The sequence below is a fragment of the Bos javanicus genome, chromosome X (genome assembly GCF_032452875.1).
Source record: "Bos javanicus breed banteng chromosome X, ARS-OSU_banteng_1.0, whole genome shotgun sequence".
NCBI classification, from domain to species: domain Eukaryota; kingdom Metazoa; phylum Chordata; class Mammalia; order Artiodactyla; family Bovidae; genus Bos; species Bos javanicus.
The window spans coordinates 105,253,802-105,275,821 of NC_083897.1; the positions used below are offsets into that span (position 1 = coordinate 105,253,802).

Genomic DNA, 22,020 nt, shown 5'->3' on the forward strand with positions numbered 1-22,020 from the left:
TCCAGGTTAGATGGCTGGAAACACCCTCACCTTCATGAGCTTGGCAGGAGTTGTGGTGGTGAATACTTGAGTGATTTTAGGACAACTAATTTTTCTTTCCTGTGCAGTTATCAGCTTCACTATAGTTCAATGAGAGGTGAAAAGAAAAAAAACACTCTATGGAAGTTTACCACTGTAACTGTCAAAGGTATCTTGCAGTGGTGGTAGAAAACACAGCTAAATAGACTTCATCTTCTCAAACATGTTAATTAGAAATGATATGATGATTTTTGCGAGAAGAGAGACACAGCTAATTCTAAACCCAAGTAGGGTTCCCAGGGGCAAGGCAGCATAACTCTAACTTAACTACATAAGCATGAAGCTTAAAATTTTAATTGGTTAAGTCATAAGCTATAAGACTTTAAAACTAACCCTTAAGCCTTTTACCTTATTAGATGGTCCTTCATATTCTAATCAGTATTTAATAGTTGCATAGTCACTTTTCTAAACACTATAGGGAAATTTAAGCCTTCCCCACCTTAAGTCTAGTGTGAATTTATCATATTCTCTGTAAATTCAATAATAAGCATAGAAAGTAAAATGTCTTCCTCATATTGGTAATGAATCAATCTCAGGAGGTGCAGTGGGAATAAACAAATGTTAAAAAAAAAAAAAGTCTGTATAACAAAACAGCCAATTATGATCAAAACCCTGTTTAGGTTTTTACAATAGAAAATAGATGTAGTATTGAAATAACACAAATTTTGAATCATTATTAACTTTATTTGTCACTCTTTATAGACATTGGTCCACTTTCACATAAAAAGTAGGGAGTATCTACTTCCACTTAACAACTTAACATTCTATATAGAACAATTTTGTACCGTAAACCAGAGTAACTTACACAAGGGGAAAAATGACTGAAATCATGCCCCAAGATGTCCCCCAAATGTTTTTGCGTATATGATTACAAGTGTCTTAACGCCACAAAGCTAGTTCCTTCTTAGATTAATGTAGTATTTTTAATATCCACACTTGACCATTCAGATCACCAAAATTTCAGAAGAGATTAAAAAAAACAGCTATCATCTGTCAATCAGATGCAATTGAAAATGTGAATGACTGTGGAAGCACATTCATACTTAATAGCTGCTTGAAGTTAAAAACCTTTTCTTGTTTCAGAGATATTTACATTAAGACATTTACAAATGGTTCATAGTATATAACAGCCCAAATGTCACTTTTAACCTGTCCTGTGTAAGGAAGTTAAACATTTCAAATTCAGTGCATTTTCCCAACATAAATAACACAAACTATTCTAAATGTTTTACATTTATTACAGTGCATATTTCCAAATAGTAGATGGAATGAAATTATATTAAATGGTTATATCATCGTATTTAAGCATATTATGGAATCTATATCACACAAGTCAACTCACATCAATACTATATAACTCATTCTAAAAGAACATCACAGGCACACACAAAAGAGAACAAAATCTGTTTTTTTTTATAAATTTAAAGTGTACTATCTAGTTTAAACTACACTAAAAGATTTATTTTAATGAAAGAGCCAATTTTCAAACCCTCTTTCTTTCCAAGTTTGTCATAAGGAAAGTTCAATCCATTCGAATCTTCTGGTTTGTCATCCTATAAATGATGCTATCATATCCAGGATCCATGTTCCAAATATTGTAACAGGTGACAATCAGAGTCAAGGCCAAGCCGATCATTATCCAAAGTACCAGGTTGAAAACCACGGGATATTCAAAATTATATTTATATGCAAGGTTATAGGTAGTTGAGGGGTCCTTCTACAATAAAAGAAAATCAAGATGGAAGAATATTAAGTTAGGAAATTACCACAATTTGATAGCTGTGATTCATTTATGTAACAAACATACTAAGTGGCATAAGAGCTACATATACTAGGAACTAAGAAGGAGGAGCCTTCACAAAGAAGATAAACACTGTTGGTGGAAGCAGAAAGTGGCTCAACTGCTTGAGAAAATTTGGCAATACCAATAAAGTTGATGGTGTGCATATACAGTGATCCAGCCAGTTCATACCCTAGGGAACACTTGTATATGTGTAGAGAGACATGTACAAGGATGTCTATCAACAGAATGGATAACTGGCACATCCGTGCAATGAACATGTAGCAGTAAAATGACCTCAACTACTCAATCAGCATGCATGACTCTTAAATACTGAGCCTTTGCTCAGAGAAAAAACATAGTATGATTCCAAACAACATTGTTTAAGCCAAAATGAAGTGAAAGTGTTAGTCACTCAGTCGTATCTGACTCTGCGACCCCATGGACTGTAGCCCACCAGGCTCCTCTGTCTATGAGATTTCCCAGGCAAGAATACTGGAGTGGGTTGCCATTTCCTTCTCCAGGGGATCTTCCCAACCCAGGTCTCCTGCTTTGCAGATTCTTTACCATCTGAGCTATCAGGGAAGTCCTTAAAGATAAATACATCTATATTAAAACTGTAAAGAAAAGCCAAGGAATGGTTAACATAATATTCGAGAGAGCAGGTTCCTCTAGGTGGGGAAGGTAGAGGAGTAAGACAAGAGGGAGCTTCAAAGGAACAGGTATTAATCCTTCAGCTTTAGAGTGTTACATGTTAAAAATTCTTTAACTAGTATTACATGTTACATACTTTTGTATCCTGTGTGTGGAGGGTGTATCCTGCCAGGGAGGTTTTCATTCATTTCTGCTGGGTGGGGGCCACCCCTCTTACCCGCTTAGGACCAGGGTTTGTGTTGATTTCTTGGCCCGAGGCTTCCCTAGGAGACATTCCACCACCCCCAACACATACCCTGCCTGCACAGCACCCAAGTGGCCTTTCTGTCTCCCTTTGCTGGTGTGTGCATGCTAATGTCACTCCAGTCATGTCTGACTCCTTGCGACCCTATGGACTGTAGCCTGCCAGGCTCCTCTGTCCATAGGATTCTCCAGGTAAGAATACAGGAGTGGATTGCCATGCCCTCCTCCAGGGGATCTTCCTGACCCATGGTTTGAACCAGTGTCTTTTACGTCTCCTGCATTGGCAGGCAGGTTCTTTACCACTACCACCACCCGGAAGTCCCCCTTTGCTGGTAGGTAGGCTGTTTTCTAATCTACCCTCTCATTGTGGGCCCTTTTGGCATCCCAGCTACACAAGGAAGTCTCAGTTCCAACTCCCGACAGAGAGCCAGTCCCTTGGTAACCCAACTGGCAATGTCCTCAGGATAGCCTGGTTACTACACAGTTCTCCAGTTCCCTTTACTTTCTTGAGAGTTAAACTATGCACTCAAAAGGGTGATTTTTTTTTTTTTAATTGGCCATTATTTAGATGCTCTGTCCTGTGAAAATTTTTCGGTTTGTCTAGCCTGGTGTGCTGTTTTAAACAGAGGTTCTCCCACTCCTATTTAGGAAGAAACAATCTCAAACCAGCCATGTCCAGACTGTCTTGAACACACATTACCTTTGAGCATCTCACTCTTCAGTCCCGTGGGGCCCAAAGGAGCGTGTCCATAAAAGACTGGGGATCTGACTGCTCTGAGAGATAAAGCCAGCTGTAAATAATGTTCTTGGCCACATGATGCTTCGGCTGTGCGCATATACACTTGTTTTACTAGGGCTGGCACCCTTGCCTATGATCCTCTAAATGCTTAAAAATCAAAGTAAGATCCAGGCCAAAAATTTGTAGAATTATAGAGAGAGTACATAGCAGGAAAATGAGAGCCTATACCACAAAGACGATGTGCCTCTGAGAAAAGCAGATTCCACAAGTTGAGAGCACCACACTCCTCCTGCATGCTAATGTCTGACATCTCCGTGTAATACCTGTATTTGAATTATCTCACCAGCTCCGACAGAGTTGCTTTTATCCCTAACAAAGTACATTATCTGATTACAACCCCAAAGAACTGAGCATCACTTACAAAACACAATACCTCCGTGGATAAGAGAAACCTATGTTTTTAATCATTTTTCAGATTTACTGATTGCTCATGCATACTGCCCACAGGTGATACAAGATTTGGTGGGTTTTTTAAGAGTTCATTTTACAATTTTAAAGCATGATCCAAAAATGTACTCACCACTTGTTTTGTCTCAAGGATATTCCTCGTCTTCCTCACAAGGGATGTGTCGAATGATCTGACAGTCACTAACTCTACCACTGCATTCCCACCATAGAGATTGTACATGTCATCTGCAAACTGAAGCGTTAATGGCATTAGTAAGAATCTCAAAACACATACTTATTAAAATTTTTGTAAAGCTTCGGTGCACCTACAAGAACAAACACAATTACCTATTGGCTCATGAAATGCAGTCTTAAAATAGGCAAGTCTTAAAGGTTTTGATTATGTTAAAATATTCAGAAAACTGTTAAGATTCAGCTCAAATACTCAGAATAAGAAAGTAGTCACTGAATTTGTTGGTGTATAAATTGGGAGCAGGGAAGTGGAAAAGGAAATCTTTCTAAGTGGTCTCTGGTTAATCATACCTACAAAGGTTTTAACTGAAGCCTCACTGAAGGGCTGCAGGTGGATAACTTCAAGGGCAGAGGAAAAGGAGCATTTACTAGTATCTACTACATGTCTGGTGCTGTGCCAAGTGTTGTTCTTTGATTATTTCATAGGGTTTAATGGCGACAGCGTTTCAGGGAAGATGAAAGTCCTGGCAATGGATGGTGGTGCAGTTGCACAACAATGTGAATGTTTTTAGTGCCACAGAACTGTACACTTACAAATAGTTAAATGGTAAATTTTACGTTAGCTATATTTTGCCATGATGAAAAGAAAAAAGTACTGTACTAGAGTTATCAATCATTTCCTATGCTGCCTCTGCCAGCTTTGGAAAGAGATGATCTCTGGTAGTTCTCTGGTGGTCCAGTGGTTAAGATTCAGCTCACTGCCAGGGCCCAGGTTCAATCTCTGGTGGGGAACTAAGATCCTGCAAGCTGTGCTGCACAGCTCAAAGACGGAAAGACACACTGACATCCCACTATATACCTGTGACCTACCTACTCCATCCTCAGCCCTCAACGAAGGTGAGTAAAAGACTTCAATCAGTAGTCTTTCACTAAGCAGATTTTCCCATTAAGAAGCAAAAAGTCAAATGGTCATACTCTTAACTGCTCACACTCCGTCGATGATTTACCTTTTGCAGAGCATCAATAAGGATCTTAGAGGCATCTCTAAATTGTTCAGAGTCTTCCCCATAGTGTTTCCCAATTTCATCCAGGCCTGCTAGCTCCAGTGAGTATAAATCAGGAGAATGATCCTTGGCTAGATGCTTATGTCGAGACAACTTAGGAGAACAAACAAAAGGAAGTGGATAAAGTAATGTCAAACACAGCCAGTTGGAGTTTTATACCTAAAAGGTACAACAGGGGCTCCCCAGTGTACCACGGTCTGGGCTTCCCAGGTTGCTCGGTGGTAAAGATCCACCTGCCAATGCAAGAGATGTGGGTTCGACCCTTGGATGGGGAAGATCCCCCGGAGGAGGAAATGGCAACCCACTCCAGTATTCTGCCTGGAGAATCCCATGGACAGAGGAGCCTGGTGGGCTACAGTCCATGGGGTCACAAAGAGTCAGACACGACTGAGTGACTGAGCATGCATGCACATACCACAATATACAAAGTCTGGGAGGGTGGCAAATGGAACTGGTTAAAATGGGAGTTTCTGAAATCCAACACAGATCTTAGTTTTTAGAAGCAATTATAATAAAAACTTGTTTTAAAATTTCTTAAAAACCTCAGATATGGGCCAGGGTATGAGAGAACAGGTAGTTGGACCAGTCTGATCCTAGAGAGAGACAAGCCCATCAGTGCTCACCTCCACACCACTAGCACTACACTTCCACACTCCCCCAACCAACCCCACTGAAAGTTTGGGCAACAACTGTAGAAGATAGCACACAGGTTAAGTTTTTCTATTTGATCATAGGATTGAAAAGAAAAAAAAAAAACCATTCACCGCCCCCCCCCCCCGCCCCCAAACAAAAAAGAACATACTACAGGCATTTTTATCCCCTTCCTGACTTGACAGCACTGTTAGTCAAAACTGTATTTTCTATTGAGGTCTATTTTAGACCCAAAGATAAAGATACAGTAATTAAGTCTTAATATCTGAGGAGAAATCAACAGGTCAGGACTATAGCCAGGGGAGGCCTTACTTCTAGGCCTGTGTACTTGGAATCTCTCTCCTAAAAGTAAAAATGCGGAGTAATGTGTTAACATGAGATGAGTTCAAAATCCCCAACACCACCACTAATTTCTCAACTTGCATGGAATCAAATCTTCTAAGGCATATGTAAACTTTTTGATTGGTTTCATTACCATTCAAGGAATCTCTAGAAATGTCTTCTGAAGCCAGAATAAATGGAACTGACAAATGAGAGTAGCCTACTTACCAAACTTGAAATATCACGTAGCACTTGCAGTTCAGAAAGAAAAAGGAGATCAACCTGCAGAGAGCAGAAAGAAATGAGCATTATCTTAAATATGCATCCAAGATCTGTATTTGCCATCTATCAAGCGAGGCACAGGGTGTTACAGACATTAAACACGAGTGAATTTATGCAAGTGTCCTCCATTTGCTAGGTTCACTTCAATTGAAAATGCTTATAGAATAGTACTTCCTAACAAAATGGTGATAAGTTATTCTCCAGCACAGCGACTACCTCTCAATAACTTTATTTTTGATAAAGCCATGATAAAGCATCCAAACTCTACAGTGGTTTTCCCTCAGGGCATCAGAATATTCTGGCGCACTGCAACGAGGTCTTGCCAATAGCCTCATTTGCTGACATCCCTTGAAGAATAAAAGGTGGTAGTCCTGGTCATCAGAGTAGGTGAAAGGAGGCTACCACAAAGGTGGCATGCCGTGTGGTTAAGAGGGTGCATGAACAGGTGAATAGGTGGTAAAGCTGACATACAGGAGTCAAAGGAAGGGTAGCGCCCTACACTGGACAGCTGAGAATGAATAGGAAAATGAGGCAACACACCAGAAGAGGCAGTGAGTAATAGCTCCCACATTACCAGATCTACCCAGTTCCACCCACTACCAAAGTGGTTACTGTGATTTCTGGCCTGTCAGGATTAACTGGTGGCAACCCTTGCACTAGTATGTCATACTATTTACTATAGCCCAGCTCACAAAAAGAGTTCATGAGAATCATTTTTTAAAAATTACACTAATGGAAAAAAAGAATCTACTCAAGCAGGAAGCTTGTAAAACTTTTCATTTTCTAAAATTTCAAGTTTGCTCTAAAGTCAGCGGCATGAGAAATTAGTAATATTCATTTATTCATTCAATGACTACACTACTTACTTCATTGTTCCTACTCAGAGAATTGAGGGGAAGTGAAGTGAGAACAGAGTTTTCTTGAAACAGTCGATTGCGGAGCTGTCTGAGCGTTACTGAGAGATCTTCAAAAACTGAGTTTGCCTTCCCCACCATGTACACTCTCTGGAAGAAGAATCCAAAATTGTATTACATTCTGCAGATTAATTCCAATATACCAAAGTCTATCAGCATTTTTCATAAAATTCGTTTTAAATTTTCATTAAATAATGAGAGCTTATTTTTCAAAGCATTTAAAATAAAAACTATCACAACTTACTTCCTCACTGGGAGCCAACTGCAAAACCACAGGAGTTTCTTCAGAAAATAAGGAGTGAATGGAATTTGCCACGCTGTCAAGACTAAAAGGAACTGCCTGAAATTTAAGAGTGAGACCTTAATTATTATCTGAACCCAAGTAGGAAGAAAAATCATTTAAATAGTATTAAAAAGGGAGCCTTAAAAAAAAAGTACCAGCATTTTCTATGGAAATTTAAAAGACCCAAATCATATCCAAATACAAAGAACCTGTTTGAGGATACTGAAGATTAAACAGCCCCCTAGTGGGCCAATGAGTTTGTGTCTCCAAATTGCCTAAATAAGAAACAACTTGCAAAATTAAGGACAAAACACTATCTTGTGCAAAGCATCACTTTCAGCTGGTCATGCGTGTGCTCAGCCCCTCAGTTGAGTCCAACTCTTTGCGACCCCATGGACTGTAGCCCACCAGGCTCCTCTGTCCATGGGATTCTCCAGGCAAGAATACTGGAGTGGGTTGCCATTTCTTCCTCCAGGGGCTTCTCCTGACCCAGGGATCAAACCCATGTCTCTGGCATCTCCTGCACTGGCAGGCAGGTTCAGTTGGTCATTCAGGTATTTTTTAGCAGGAACACATTTGGTTTCAATATTGATAAAATGTGCCACAATGAATGTATACTCTACAATAATTTATTAACTCATTTAAGAGGTGAAGGGAATTTGAAGACTTGAATTTGATTGAAAGAAACAGACCTCATTTTTCATTTCAAAACTTTAAAAATGTTTAAGGGATGGGAGGGAGGTTCAAGAGGGAGGGGACATACATCTATGGTTAATTCATGTTGATGTAGAAACCAACACAACATTGTAAAGCAATTATTCTCCAATTAAAAATAAATAAAAATTTAAAAATAATTTTTAAAAAAGGAAAAATGTTTAATAAGGTGTAGGGTTTAGTCTTCAGAGGGACTGAAGATTCCTAGGCAAGGCACAAAGTATGTCACAAGAAATTTGAATTGTGAAATTTATCTTGGGACCACATGGTATTAATAAACTGAAATTGGTAATTGTGATAAAATGTACTTTTTCCCCTGAATTTCTTGTTACAGTGTAACATACATATGGGGCTTCCCAGGTGGCTCAGTGCTAAAGAATCTGCCTACCAATGTAGGAGACACAGGGTCTGATCCCTGGGTCGGGAAGATTCCCCTGGAGGAAAAAATGGTAGCCCACTCCAGTATTCTTGCCTAGAAAATTCCCATGGACAGAGGAGATTTGTGGGCTACAGTCCCATGGGGTTACAAAGAGTTGGACGCAACTGATCACGCATGCGCACAACATACATATAATATGGTGCATAAATCTTGGCTTAACAATTCAGGGAATATTTATAAATGGATATTCATATAGCCCCACCAGATCAAAATAAAACATCAGCACCCTACAAGCCTCTCTACCAACTCCCTCCACCCCCAAGGGTAATCACAATTCTGACTTCTACTCCCATAGACCTGTTTCTGCTCCCACGTTATTTTTTAAAAGAGATAATGGTAATTTTTTCCCTCAAAAAGTATTTTATTCTTATCATTATTAAAACAAGCAATATAGTAGCAATGTTTTTGTTTTAATGGAGATTTCTCAGAGTGACTTTTTTCAGTAGTTTCTTTTACTATTAAAAGGTTCATGTTTATAAGTAGCATGTTAATGTGGGCCAAGCAGAAATAAATGTTTAGTAACTGAAATTAATTTTTTTCTCTTACTCAATGCATATCAACTCTTCCCCAGATTCTCTTCAAATAAGTTAATGTTTAACTGAAGAAGGGGAAGAGAGTTCCAACTTGCAAAAGCATCCTTTTTATAAGCATCCGGAGTCAGCCACAAACGCGCTCCTTTTGCAATCCCACAGTCAACTTCTTGGGCTTTGGAAGAAATATGAGAACACGGAACACAAGTCTCCAGCCGCATTTCACCCCAGTGGCATTCATGGCAGGAAAGCTGAAGATTAAAGGTGGCATGTCCCTAGCAGTCAAACTGGAGAAGCTACTGAGTCAGGTGAACGCCAAACTGGGGAGGAAGAACGGATACAGACCGGCTAAACTGGAAAAGGAAAAAAAGCTCATGCTTAAAACTATAAGGATACGCACATGTTTGTCCTAGAGAACATAGAAATCCTCTATCTATAGGACTTGAAACTAATGATAACAGCTAGCTAATCAAATAGAAGCTTCATTAAGTGGAATTCTAAAGTTTTTGTTTGTTTTGGGGTGGATCTTTTCCCTTAGAGGCAGTCAGTCAGGGTCAAGCAGTAACATGAGCTCTTTTCAGTTTCTACTCATGTAAAATGAGGCTACTCTTTTTAAAATGTTTAATTTCAGATTGTAGGCTAATGAAAATCTGAAGGGCATTTTGGATTTTTAATGTATTTTTTTAAAGAGATCTTCTACAGTGATTTTCACAGAAAATCACACACAGCAAGCTACTTAATAATGTTTGTGAAGACTAAGAAAAATGTTTTAATACACCTTTCGTTTTTATTGTTCCCTTCCATTTACTCTGAAATTCTTCTGGTTTCTTTAGCTCACAAATTTCCAATCTTTGAAATTATCTAACATGTGCATTTAAGGTTATAAATTTCATTCTTACCACTTTAGCTGCACCCCACAATTTTAAAAATATATGGTACATTTCAGTTCCAAATAATTTCAAAATCTCTGCTGTAGTTTTCTCAACCGATGATTTAGGACTGTGTCTGTTCCAGTATCTTTTCTTATTGACTTTTAAAAAATTTTTATACACATGCCACTTAAGAGACCAGTAGTTCTATAAGATTTTTTATGAAAATAAGTTTGCCCGTTTCCTATTCCTCTGAGGTACTCACTTTCTTTCCTCCATCTTTCTTCCTCACTTCAAGTTAATTTTTTTCAGTCTTATTGAGATAATTGACATATATCACTGTATAAGTTATCACTGTGAAATTATTACCACAGTAATAATTACCATCATCATACAGATACAAAAAAGAGAAAACAAAAAAGAAAATTTTTGTCCTTGTGATGAGAACTTAGAATTTACTCTTGACAACTTTGATATGTATCATACAGCAGTGTTAACTACACTCGTCATGCTGACAACATTACATCCTTTGTACCTACTTGTAGCATTCGCTTTCAAATCCTTTGTCTCCTTTTCTTCTTACCACCATCCTAAATAATGTGTTTATATTGCTACATCTTGACTTTACAATTTTAGGCATTGCCTATTCACTGCCCATTATAGAAGATGAGGATTTAGCTCTCCCACATCACCAGCCAGAGCCCTGTCTCCTTACATGCAGTTTCTCTCTCTGCACCTTCCCAACAGTTACATCATAAATCATTTTATTATGTCTACTTAAACAGTATCCTCAGCCTGGCTTCATACTGTCCAGTTGCTGCTTTTCCCTTCTTGCACTTCAAATCCCCAACGGCAACGATGAGGAGTCTGCTACCGTTTTGCTCTCATTCCTCTGTCACGACTGTATCTCTTCTCTCTGGTAAGACTCAGTGTCCTTGATGGGTCTTCAGTTTCACTCATATTCAGGCGTTGATTTGACTTTAGCCTACCTCAGTGTGCTCTAAACCCGAGGACTCATAGCTTGTGTTTGTTTCTATCATTTGAAGTCATTTTTTAAAAGTATCATTTTTTTTTTCAGATTTAACTGCATTGTGATCCGAGAAGGTGGTTTATATGATACTGATAGTACCCATTGAGCTTTGCCTTGTGGCCTAGTACATGGTCATTTTTTTGGTAAACATGTCATGTGCTTGGAGATACTGTATACTAGACCACAGGAAAAGTCTGAAAAGAATCCCCCCTCCCAAATCAGCATCGTATATACCAGTGTTATAATGCAATGAAATTAGAAACTGAATAATTAAAAATTATCCTGAAAGAACCCACATGTTACAACACTTCTAAATAACTCATGGGTTAAAGAAATCAATATAAATTACAAAATATTTTTAAGTGGAAATGAAAGTACCACATCTCAAAAATAACTTAACTACCTCTAGTTTCTAGCCGTTCCTTTAACTTTCTCACCATTTTAATATATGTATGTATTTTCAAGTCTCTTTTTGGGACTGGTTTATTATCTGTAGTTCTAGGGGGTGAATTTTGTTTGTTGGACCTGCTGACTTTCTCATGGCATTTTTTCCCCTTCAAGTGTTCGGTAAATTCAACTCTTCAATTCTTTCTTTTACCAAAACAGCCCTGGATTGTAGACATGTATCTGTGTGGGGTGCATTGTGTGAATTTGAAGTAGCTAACTGCCCAGTATAAGCCCATAGTTCAGATTTCTCATAGGGGGCTCTTTGCGTTCCACAGCTAAGGCTGGCAAGCCAGCTCCTCTGTGGTAGCCCTGGGGCAGCTGGGGGTTCCTTTCAAGAACAAGACAGCATTTTTATAGCCCCTGGCTTTCTGTAAGGAACACAATTTCACCTTCAGCTCCTGCTCATCACTGTGGCTTCCATATTTTCTATTCATATCTGGCACCTCTGTGTATCCCTTTCTTGCTTTCAATTTTATACATGTAAAGATGTTTGCTGACTCCATACACTTACAGTAGAAGGAGGGCCTTTCACAACAGTTCAGTCAGCCATATTGCCTGAAAAGCCAGTAAAGGAATAAGTGAGCCAGCAAAACTGCCCCCAATCTTTTCCTTACCAAAAGAAATGATAAAATTCTGAAGGGAAGGTGATGAAATAATGCCCGAGAATATGTCAACAGGTTACACCCTCAATTGGTTTTTCAATCCTCTGACTATTCTCAGAGCGGGGCAATTTCTTCACCTCTTACCTTAGAAAGTACTCTCATGCATAGCAAGCAGCCAAGTTTCAATCAATTTGCAACCATCATATTAAAAAAAAACGAAACTGCCTTTTACTTATCAGGGCATTAAAAGAAAGACGAGTGTTTAGAACACAATCCATAATGACAGCTGACAAGACAAAATTTTAAATGCATCCCTTTAATTCTTTATAGTAAATACTCACATTCTCCAAAGGGTACGAAATGACACTGCCTGGGGGTAGAGCAAGCTTGTCCACTCCTTTCACCATCACCATAACAGTAGCCCGAGGACGGTGGAATAGGTTACCTACTGCAAGGCCCGGCCAAGAAAGGTCCTGCACGTTGAAAAGCATGAAACTGTGCTGAATTATCAATTCAGGAAACCATTTCCCCAGTAACATCTGACAAGCACAATTAAGGGGTTCTGGGATGATACCAGCAATGAAAACTCATAGGGACAGCAAACATCTTATTTAAGGCAGTAGCTGCAATCTCCTAATTGAGGATGCTGAGTTCTACCTTCTTCATTTTAACGGCTACAGACTTGAAACAGTAAAGTCTAATAATAAGTCATCTCAAACCTTCTGTGGAAAAAAGCAGGCAAGTGAACAAAATGTAGGTACTTTCCAAATTCCAGATTATGAAATACTTTCTCCTCCATGTAACTGTGGATATTTTCTTCCCTCACATCGTCCTTTGCCCTTATCTACTACCATATCACGTTTCTCTTTCACAGTGACACAGCAAGACTACAACATTCTCTTTAGACTAAGCACTTTATAAATAAAATTCCTGCTGAAAGTGACTGTAGTTTATTAATAATTACTTCTAAAGGTTATTTTGACAGCCATTTGTAGTCAAAATAGTTTATTAATAATTACCTCTAAAGGTTATTTTGACAGCCATTTGTAGTCAAAATTAAGTTCATAAAGAATAAGGTACAAATTTCATACTTAAACAGCAAGTCACATTCATGCAAGGAGCTCCACCCAGAGGCCTAACCTAGAGGCAGTTCCTGTGCACAGCTTCTGGTTTCAAGGGCACTCAGGACCTAGGAAGAACATTCCTCTGAGTGACTGATGATGTCTACAGACCACCTCAAAAGCATCAAACCTTAAAGTGGGAGGAGACAGGGAGATAGAACAAACTCCATCTCCTTTCTTCTAGCCCTGAGCTTGAAGCTCTCTCATGTTGACTGGATCTAGGCCCTCTCCGCAACAATCGCACGTAAGCAGTCGGTTACTACAACAGGTTATGACTACTGACCACATTATTTTCCTAAACTCAGGTAAGATGTATATACACTGCATCATTCATAATAAATTGCAATGGGCTGAATGCTTGTGTCCCCTCAAAACTCATGTTGAAATCCTAACCGCCCCCCAATGTGATGGTATTAGGAGGAGGGGCCTGAGGGCGGGAACTAGGTCATGAGGATGGAATCCTTATGAATGAGATTAGACCCCTTATAAAGGGGACTCCACAGGGCTCTCTCTACCACATACAACAAGAAGTTGGCACTCTGCAACCTGGAGAGGACCTTCACCATGCTGGCACCCTGATCTTGGACTTCCAGCCCCTAGAACCGGAAGAAATAAGTGTTGTTTATAAAACACCCAGTCTGTGGTACTTTGTAATGGCAGCCTAAACTAAGACACAAATCTATCACATGTACTGCAGAAAACCAATAAATTTATACATCCTATTAACAGCAGGACAGATGCATTCGCTAATACAGCAAAGGACGTCACTACTATGAATAAACGATTACGTGGTTAATGTTTTATAATGATTTGCTTTCATAACCAAGCTTGGAACACTTACCTAAAATCTCCCTGACTACAAATTAATTTTTTACTTTTATAATCTGTACCTATGTTTGCCTGCTACTCTCTTGGGCTATTAAAATAAATCAACAAAAATGCTTTCAGAAGCAGCTCCAGATATTTTTTAAAAATACTCATACCTCTTTCACAGAGAAGCCCATGGACAATGCAGCCACGTCTGGGATTCGCTCTCCTGGAATAGGCCAATTTCCATTCCGGAAAACAACAGACCCTGGTGATCTTAATATACTGAATTCGTTCCCAAAGACATCTGAAAAGAAAACAGATTAATAGTCAGCATCACAAAATTTCTGCAACTGCACTGAAAAATTTTAAATACATACTTTCCCATTCTCCATTGACTTAGCATACTAAATGCTGAACGGACAAAATGCTGAATCCTAAACATCAATAAATTCTTTTACAAAGTATACTGCAAGAATTTAAGTCCATACCTTCTGCTATAACAAAGTTACAGCAATGAAACAATTCTCATAATGATGTATTTGCCTTCCTAAACAGGGGCATGTGACAATTTGGCAAGAATTAGAAATCAGTAGCATTTCTCCAGATTTTCAAGAACAAAAACCAAAACCCTGACCCCCAACTAGAAAGGAAGAAAATAAACTTGAAATCTCTAAGTTATTTCTACCACCAGTTCTCTCTTCAAAATGCAAATTCAAAAAATTTCTAGTATATCACTCTGAAATTTCAACCGGTTAGTCTATCTTAGGATAGATCCCAGCTTTCCTTATGTCCCACAGGCAAAACTAGTGAAATGAGAACTGTCAAATGGGGGGGGTACACATTACCAGTTAGAAGGTGTAATACTTCAGACTGTAGACACAAAGTCCAAGACATAGTATTTCCAACGGACATACAGGAGGCCGAGAAAAGGTAGACTCCTATACCAAGAAACCGCTGCTTCATGCAGGCATCGCCACGATACCTGAAAGGTCACCCATCCTCTATGTGAACACGACTAGTGAACGGAGACGCCACCTCAACTTACAAACCCTACATTTGCCAGGAATCATCTCCATTGTCCCAACACTCGAATTCTTCACAAAGTGTAAGAAGTTGGCTTCCCAACTTGGAACAGACCCTGTACCAGAAGTTAGGTGGCTGTATGGTTGGGGGCATAAAAAGCTGGCCCTGTACAGCACGAGTCCCATGAGGGCAGGGGTTTGGGTTTGTCTTCTTCACACAGTAGCCCCAGGGTTGAGAACAGTGCCTGGCACATTGCTGCTCCATAAATACTTGTTGAGGGAGTGAGTGAATGAAGCTACATCTTGCACTAGCCCTTTTCCCTCTCAACTGGCTCTTTTATTTGAGCACACACAAATACTTGTAGGGTGCTCCCATTCTAAAATCCAAACCACAGAAACTCTCCTTTGGTCCTACCAGCTCCCTCCTGCCTCTGCTTCCCTTCAGATGAAGAACCACCTTGGAAGAGTAGTCAGCCACCACCTGGCTCCTCTGCTTCTTTATCTCCTATATGCTACCTAACCCACAGCTTCTGACCCCACCACGCCACCGAAATGACTCACCAAATCCCAGAGACAGTTTGCAACCCTCAATTTATGTAACGTCCCAAAGCGGCTGATTCTGTCAACTCTGTCCTTGAAACTCCTGCCCTGGTCTCCCTAAGCCTGGGCCCCTGGTTTTCCTCCCAGTCTTTCTCCTCAGTTTCTTCCCCTTCCCCTGCTTTAAAGCAGTGACATGCAAACTATTTAGATTTCAACCCTTCCAGTAGGAAGCTTGAAAGTATTCCCAATATACGTAATATACTTAATATACACAATATACTTAAAAACTATACAGTCGCAAATTATAATGTAACAATGGATTCATAATATATTATGAAGCACACAAAATCAAGCACACTCCACTTTGGAGATCTGTGGCTCCATTCTTGACCCCCACTGCTTCCTGTTCTACGTTGGCTTCCCCCCTGCCTGAACCCATCTACTCCCTAAGGCTCCAAACACCAGAAGCACACTCATGGTTCCCAGATTTTTATTTGCAGCCTAGATTTCTCCTTAAGCCTGCTGCCTAGATATCCAGCAGTCTGCTGAGCATTTCCTTCCAAGTTCCATGGGTGCTTCAAACGCAACAGGTTCAGAACTGAACTTGCCGTTTTCCCACACACGCCTCCTGTATTCTCTGTAGCAAAGGATGACGCCACCTTCCACCCAGCTGTTTGAATTAATCATCTTTAAACCCTTCCTCAGCACCACAGCTCATCAACCTCTGAGTTCTGTCCATCTTTGCTTCTCATCTCCCGAGCCCTTCCCCCTCCATGTCCAGGACCCTCCTCAGGCCCTCCTGAGGCTAGACAAAGCAGGGCTCCTTGTGACCGGTCATGCCACTCTGATTCAGTCTTCCTAGCACCTTTTCAAACTACAGATCTGAATGTTCACCCTTCAGCTCAACCACCTTCTCAGTGCCCAGAGCCTCTGAGACAAAATCCAAAACGTAACACCCAAGGCACTTCACCACCCTTTCTGTGGAATCTCTGCAACTTTAACTCCTACACGTTTCAGCTCCACCAAACTCTTTGCTCTTTTGCTCTCATATCTCTGTGCTTTTACACATACTGTTCTGTCAGAAAAGCCTTTTCTTCCCACCCCAACTGTTCACATATTTACATGTGAGGCACCTGGCCTAGGGAAATTCCCCCCAGCCTCCCTAATCTGGGCTAGAGGTTAAGAATCCTTCCCTTTGGGAACGACCACCATACTGTGCTGTCATCTCTGAATGAAGATGAAATCATCATCTAAAAAACTAAACAGGTCCTACTTTTGATCTCTGAAGAATCACTGACCAAATCGAATCCTTCTTCAACATGGCACCCCTTCACATTCACGTGTTCACCCTTGGCCTTTCCCCTCCAAACTAACCATCTGAATTTTTTTCCAAATACTCCTCATGACCTGGTATTCACTTCTAGTTTACTTCTACTCTCTCCCCAGTTTGGTATCGCCATTTTAAATGACATATTTTTTCCTCAAATAGAGAAGTCAGATCTCTTAAAAGATGTTTTTCATTTAGTCACATTTAGTCACTGTGGAAAACAGTAATTTAACCTCATCTGACAAGACCACAGCAGTGAAGAACCTGACAGGATCAGATTCTTGGTCTGTATGAACTAGACTTTTCTAGTTAGGAAAGCAGGTTCAAACCATGTACAGAAGCAATTATTTGCCTCAGACCAAAACTTAACAAAACCCCCCAAACCTCAATGATCACAGGAAGATCAAGTATAACATTAAAACATGAATTTCAGCAAGATGTTCAGTTAAATCACAGTATCAAAGGGAAGATCTTTACATTTCCAAAACCAAGTTTAAAAAATTAAATTCTCCTGAAGTACCCAACTAGAAAGATCAGAACGACCTTGCCAGAGCCAGAGACGAAAGGAACAATACAACTCTAAAATTCTACAGTCATGAAAATAAGCCAACTACCATCAACAGAACACTGGGCCCCTCCAGGGATGGAGAAGAACTGCAGACTTCAAAAACATCAAAGGTCTGTATCTCCACGTAAAATTAAACCACCATTTCCAAAGTGAAGTGTCTCAGCACTTCACAGAGCAGCGGCACAGGCCGTCTACAGATTTTTAACCTCTCAGTTTTAAATTGGCACACTGGGGAACAGGGACCCATTCCTCCCAACTGTTCTCCATGTGGTCTCATGTTCACCACCCTCCGGCCCCTAGTTCCAGCACCTATCATTCTCACACCTGTGTCACAGCAGATACAATAGGAAAGGCCCATGCTTTGGAGCCCACTGATCTGGGTTCAATTCCAGGTTTGCTGCTTACCACTTGCGTGCTGTGGGGTAATTTATCTAGGCTTGACCACTCTCCTAAGGACTGATGCAAAATTAATTACATGATACACGGGAAGAGGCCAAATAGGAGCTGACTGGCATTCTCCTTGCTCAATATTGGGGAACCTAGATTCACCGAGAAAGCTACCATTTGACATGTGACCCCAAGAACGTGACTCATGTCTTAGTTTCCAAATCCTTAAAATTGGGAACTACTGCAAACTTTACAGAGAGGTACCTGGAATCCTCCTTGAGAAAATAATCACACAAAAACAATTACTAATACTCCACTTCCAACTTTCGTATCCTAAAACCGTGGGGAGGGGGGAGGGGGGATTTCACCAATTACTGATGACAACTGCTACAAATGAAGACACCAAAAAATGCCAAGAAAAGCAGCAGCTAAGGGCAGCTGGGACCTCGGCCTCTTCGCAAAGGGCTGCAGTTCATCAGCTGATTGAAGTACCCAACTAGACAGATCAGAACGACCTTCCGGTCCTCCGAAGCGCCTCCCCAGGCGGAAGAGGCCGGAGTGAGACAGCTGGACGCGCCTTTCTCGAAGAGGCGGAAGGTGGAGGCCGGCTCAGGTGCCCCCACGCAACCCAGCCCCGCCCCGCCCGGCCCAGTCCCTGCAAGCCCGCCAGGCCCCGCCGCCACAGGCTGGCCCAGAGACAAGACCGAGAGAGAGACGGCTGGGGCGAGGCCACCGCCGGCTGCCCGCACTGCGGCACCCGCCCCACTGCCGCCCACCCTTGGCTGCCCGCGACCCCCGAGCCCAGCGGCCCTCGGAGCTCCCTCGCGGAGCGCGCCCTGCCCGCTCCCGGGTCCTCACCCGCCACCAAGAAGGACAGGAACACGACGAGCACAGCCATAGTTCCGCGGCGGCTGCAGCAGCGCAGGGCGACGCGGAACTGGCCAGCAGGACGCTACGACCGGCGCAGCACGAGGGGGTGACGAGCTCGGGCTCGCCCCGACTCCCAGAGCCCGCCCTGCCGTCGCCTCCCGCTGGGACGGTCTCCGCCTTCTCCACCAATCCCTAGCTACGCCGCGCTTTGCGGGAGAAACGTAGCTTGGGAAACGTCAGCGTGATGGAAGGAGCCTAACGTGATGGATGGAAGGCCCTGCCAATGTCAGGCAACGATCGCCGAGTAGGGCAGTCCCTCCCCCGGCCCGTGACGAAGGGTCATGAGATGGAGGGTAGGGCTGGGGATCGGGGGCTGAGGGGGAAGGACGGAACCTATCAAGGGTTGCAGAGAGCCCCAGAGAGACCACATGGTGGGGCTGCCTCCCGGGTGTGGACCCTTTCGCCAGTCTCGAGTGCCGGTCTCCTACCAGGGTGTGTGTCGCGGTCGCGTGGTCCCCCCCCCACTAGGGGTGCAGCTGTGAAAGCTGCGAGGCTGGTTTGGGCTTCGCTCTAACAATTACACAGATGCTGAGCACCTGCTTGGAGGAAGCCAGGCGCCTCGGGAAATCCCAGCACTCCAAGTAGGGGTGCCAGATAAACTACAGGACGCCCAGTTACGTTTGAATTTCAGATAAACAACGAATAATTTTTAGGATAAACGTCGTGAATATTTCATGGGACATACTTAAACTAAAAAAAAAGTTATTTGTTGTTTATCTGAAATTCAAATATAACTGGGCGTCCTACGTTCTGATTTGCTAAATCTGGCAACCCTAAGACTTATTGATCTACCCAAGAGTTAGTTAATTATTTCCTTCATCCATCCTTTAGTATGTGAAGGCTGCTGCTGCTGCTGCTAAGTCGCTTCAGTCGTGTCCGACTCTGTGCGACCCCATAGACGGCGGCCCACCAGGCTCCCCCGTCCCTGGGATTCTCCAGGCAAGAACACTGGAGTGGATTGCCATTTCCTTTTCCAATGCATGAAAGGGAAAAGTGAAAGTGAAGTCGCTCAGTCGTGTCCGACCCTTCGAGACTTCATGGTCTGCAGCCTACCAGGCTCCTCCGTCCATGGGAGTTTCCAGGCAAGAGTACTGGAGTGGGGTGCCATTGCCTTCTCCATGTGAAGGCTAGACATAACTAATTTGGCCAGTATCCTCCCTTCTCACATCTCATGGGTTGTTTTTTTTTAACCTCCATATGAAGCAAGAAGTGACAATGTATCAACTGTGTTCAGAAAACAGCTGATGGCCTTGAAACACGGATGTGGTTTCAATATGCATGCACAGGAGTTATTTCAGATAGCAAAAACTAAACTGTGACAGGAAGAAAGCCCATCAGGTTACCATTAACTGTTTAGTTTAAGTTCAAAACATCAACTCTAAAATCACTGATTTGAAAAAATAAATATCAATAAGAATTTAATCATTTTTTAAAAATTCATTTTTAAGCATGATGGAATCATTTATCTTCATATCAACTAAAATTTCATTCTTTGTGCATCTTACTACATATTGTAGAACAGGTTCTAGACAACAGTCCTAAAAAAATTTGTCTAAACTTTATTTAGGGGCATAATCAGCTAAAAGTAGAGCACAACTCTTGCCATTTCATCCAGCCTGAAAAACTGGGAGAGGAGTGAATTTTTCTGTTCTTGAAAGAGTTCTAGGACATTCTTATTTCTTTTAATTTGAAGTAGACCAAAAATATTATAAATAGACTGGAACATAATATAAATCCTGCCTATTCCTCCCCACCCAGGAAACCTCAAAATCTCACAATCTTTCATACTCTGTCTTGAGAAATAATGTCCTTTTTGTGAGCCAAGAGTGAATAGCTTATCCTTTAAATCTAAGACCCCTTTTCATCTGAGGTCTCAAAGGGACATTGCTGCTGCTTATAGCCTTGAAATTCAGCAGGATAAATGCTGTAGGAACGCTGCTCCTTGTATCATAGATTGAGAGATTGAAACCTGGGGGAGGGCATATGTACTCAAGGTCACATTCTGAGTCCTCAGCAGTTCTGCTTTGTGAACACAGCCCTTCTGATTCAATCTTTAGCGCTCAGTAAACAACCAGTGATGTGCAGTTAACTTTTTCCACTGAAGCATTTCAAGATGGATATGTGTGCCCAGGATAATATATGAAGTAATGACCCATGTGTTAGCCTAAAAGAAACCTCCTCCCCCATTCTCGGCACACCTCTCCTCCCAGGCCAAATAGCCCAGACTCCAGCCATCTACTGCCCTGAGGGGAGGACTCTTGGAAAAGAACCAGAAAACAAAAATGTCAAATTCCTGCTTCTTGAGTTCCAAAAGGAGAGGGCCAGATAGAAGACTTGAAGAAACACATAATATAGTTTGCTTCTCTAACTCTGCATCCCACCCCCTACCCAGCCCCCATTAATTCCAGCAGTGAGTTCTGAGTGATCCCAGAGAGATCATGGTGAGATGGTCTGGTCCCTGTAAATCAGCCATCAGGGAGCCCTGTGGAGCCCTGCTCAATGAAAATTAAGGATTTTTTTTTTTTTCCAAAAGACACAATATGCAGAATGGAAAAGTGAGTGTGAGCTGAACCCTGTGTAAATAACCTGAGATTTTACATCCCATTTGAAGGGAGAAAGGGGAAAAAAGCTTCTTTTCATACGGTTCGGCTCCAAGCTAGCAGGACCCAGTTGACAGAGCACCTTGGAAAAGGAAATCTGAATAAAGTATGGATTCTAGTCAATAATAACGTATTAATATCACTATTGGTTCATTAATAGCGACAAATGTGCCCTACTAATGTAAGCTGTTGATAATAAGGAAAACTGAGTGTGAGGTATATGTAATATCTTCTCAATTCTTCTCAATCTAAAATGTTCTGAAAAATAAAGCAAATTAAAAAAACCCATAAAGTGAAAATACAAGTCCCCAAATGGGAAAAGATCAATTATATCCAGAAAGTGGAAATTGCTCCTACAAATCAGTAAGATAAAGACAAACTGATAGAAAAATGGGCAACTGACTTGAATAGATACTTTACAGAAGAATAAATACAA

General features: G+C 41.3%; 1 protein-coding gene across 1 annotated transcript; it reads right to left on the reverse strand.

The window, feature by feature from the left end:
* Positions 1-741: 741 nt before the first annotated feature.
* Positions 742-19,103, reverse strand: ATP6AP2 (ATPase H+ transporting accessory protein 2). Its single transcript, XM_061410418.1, has 9 exons — positions 18,913-19,103; positions 14,384-14,514; positions 12,621-12,752; positions 7,610-7,705; positions 7,318-7,455; positions 6,398-6,451; positions 5,141-5,290; positions 4,075-4,194; positions 742-1,795 (listed from the first exon to the last, which is right to left on the reverse strand). The coding sequence occupies exons 1-9, from the start codon at positions 18,950-18,952 to the stop codon at positions 1,601-1,603; spliced, it is 1,056 nt and encodes a 351-aa protein (XP_061266402.1). The 5' UTR covers positions 18,953-19,103; the 3' UTR covers positions 742-1,600.
* Between the last annotated feature and the right edge of the window lie 2,917 nt (positions 19,104-22,020).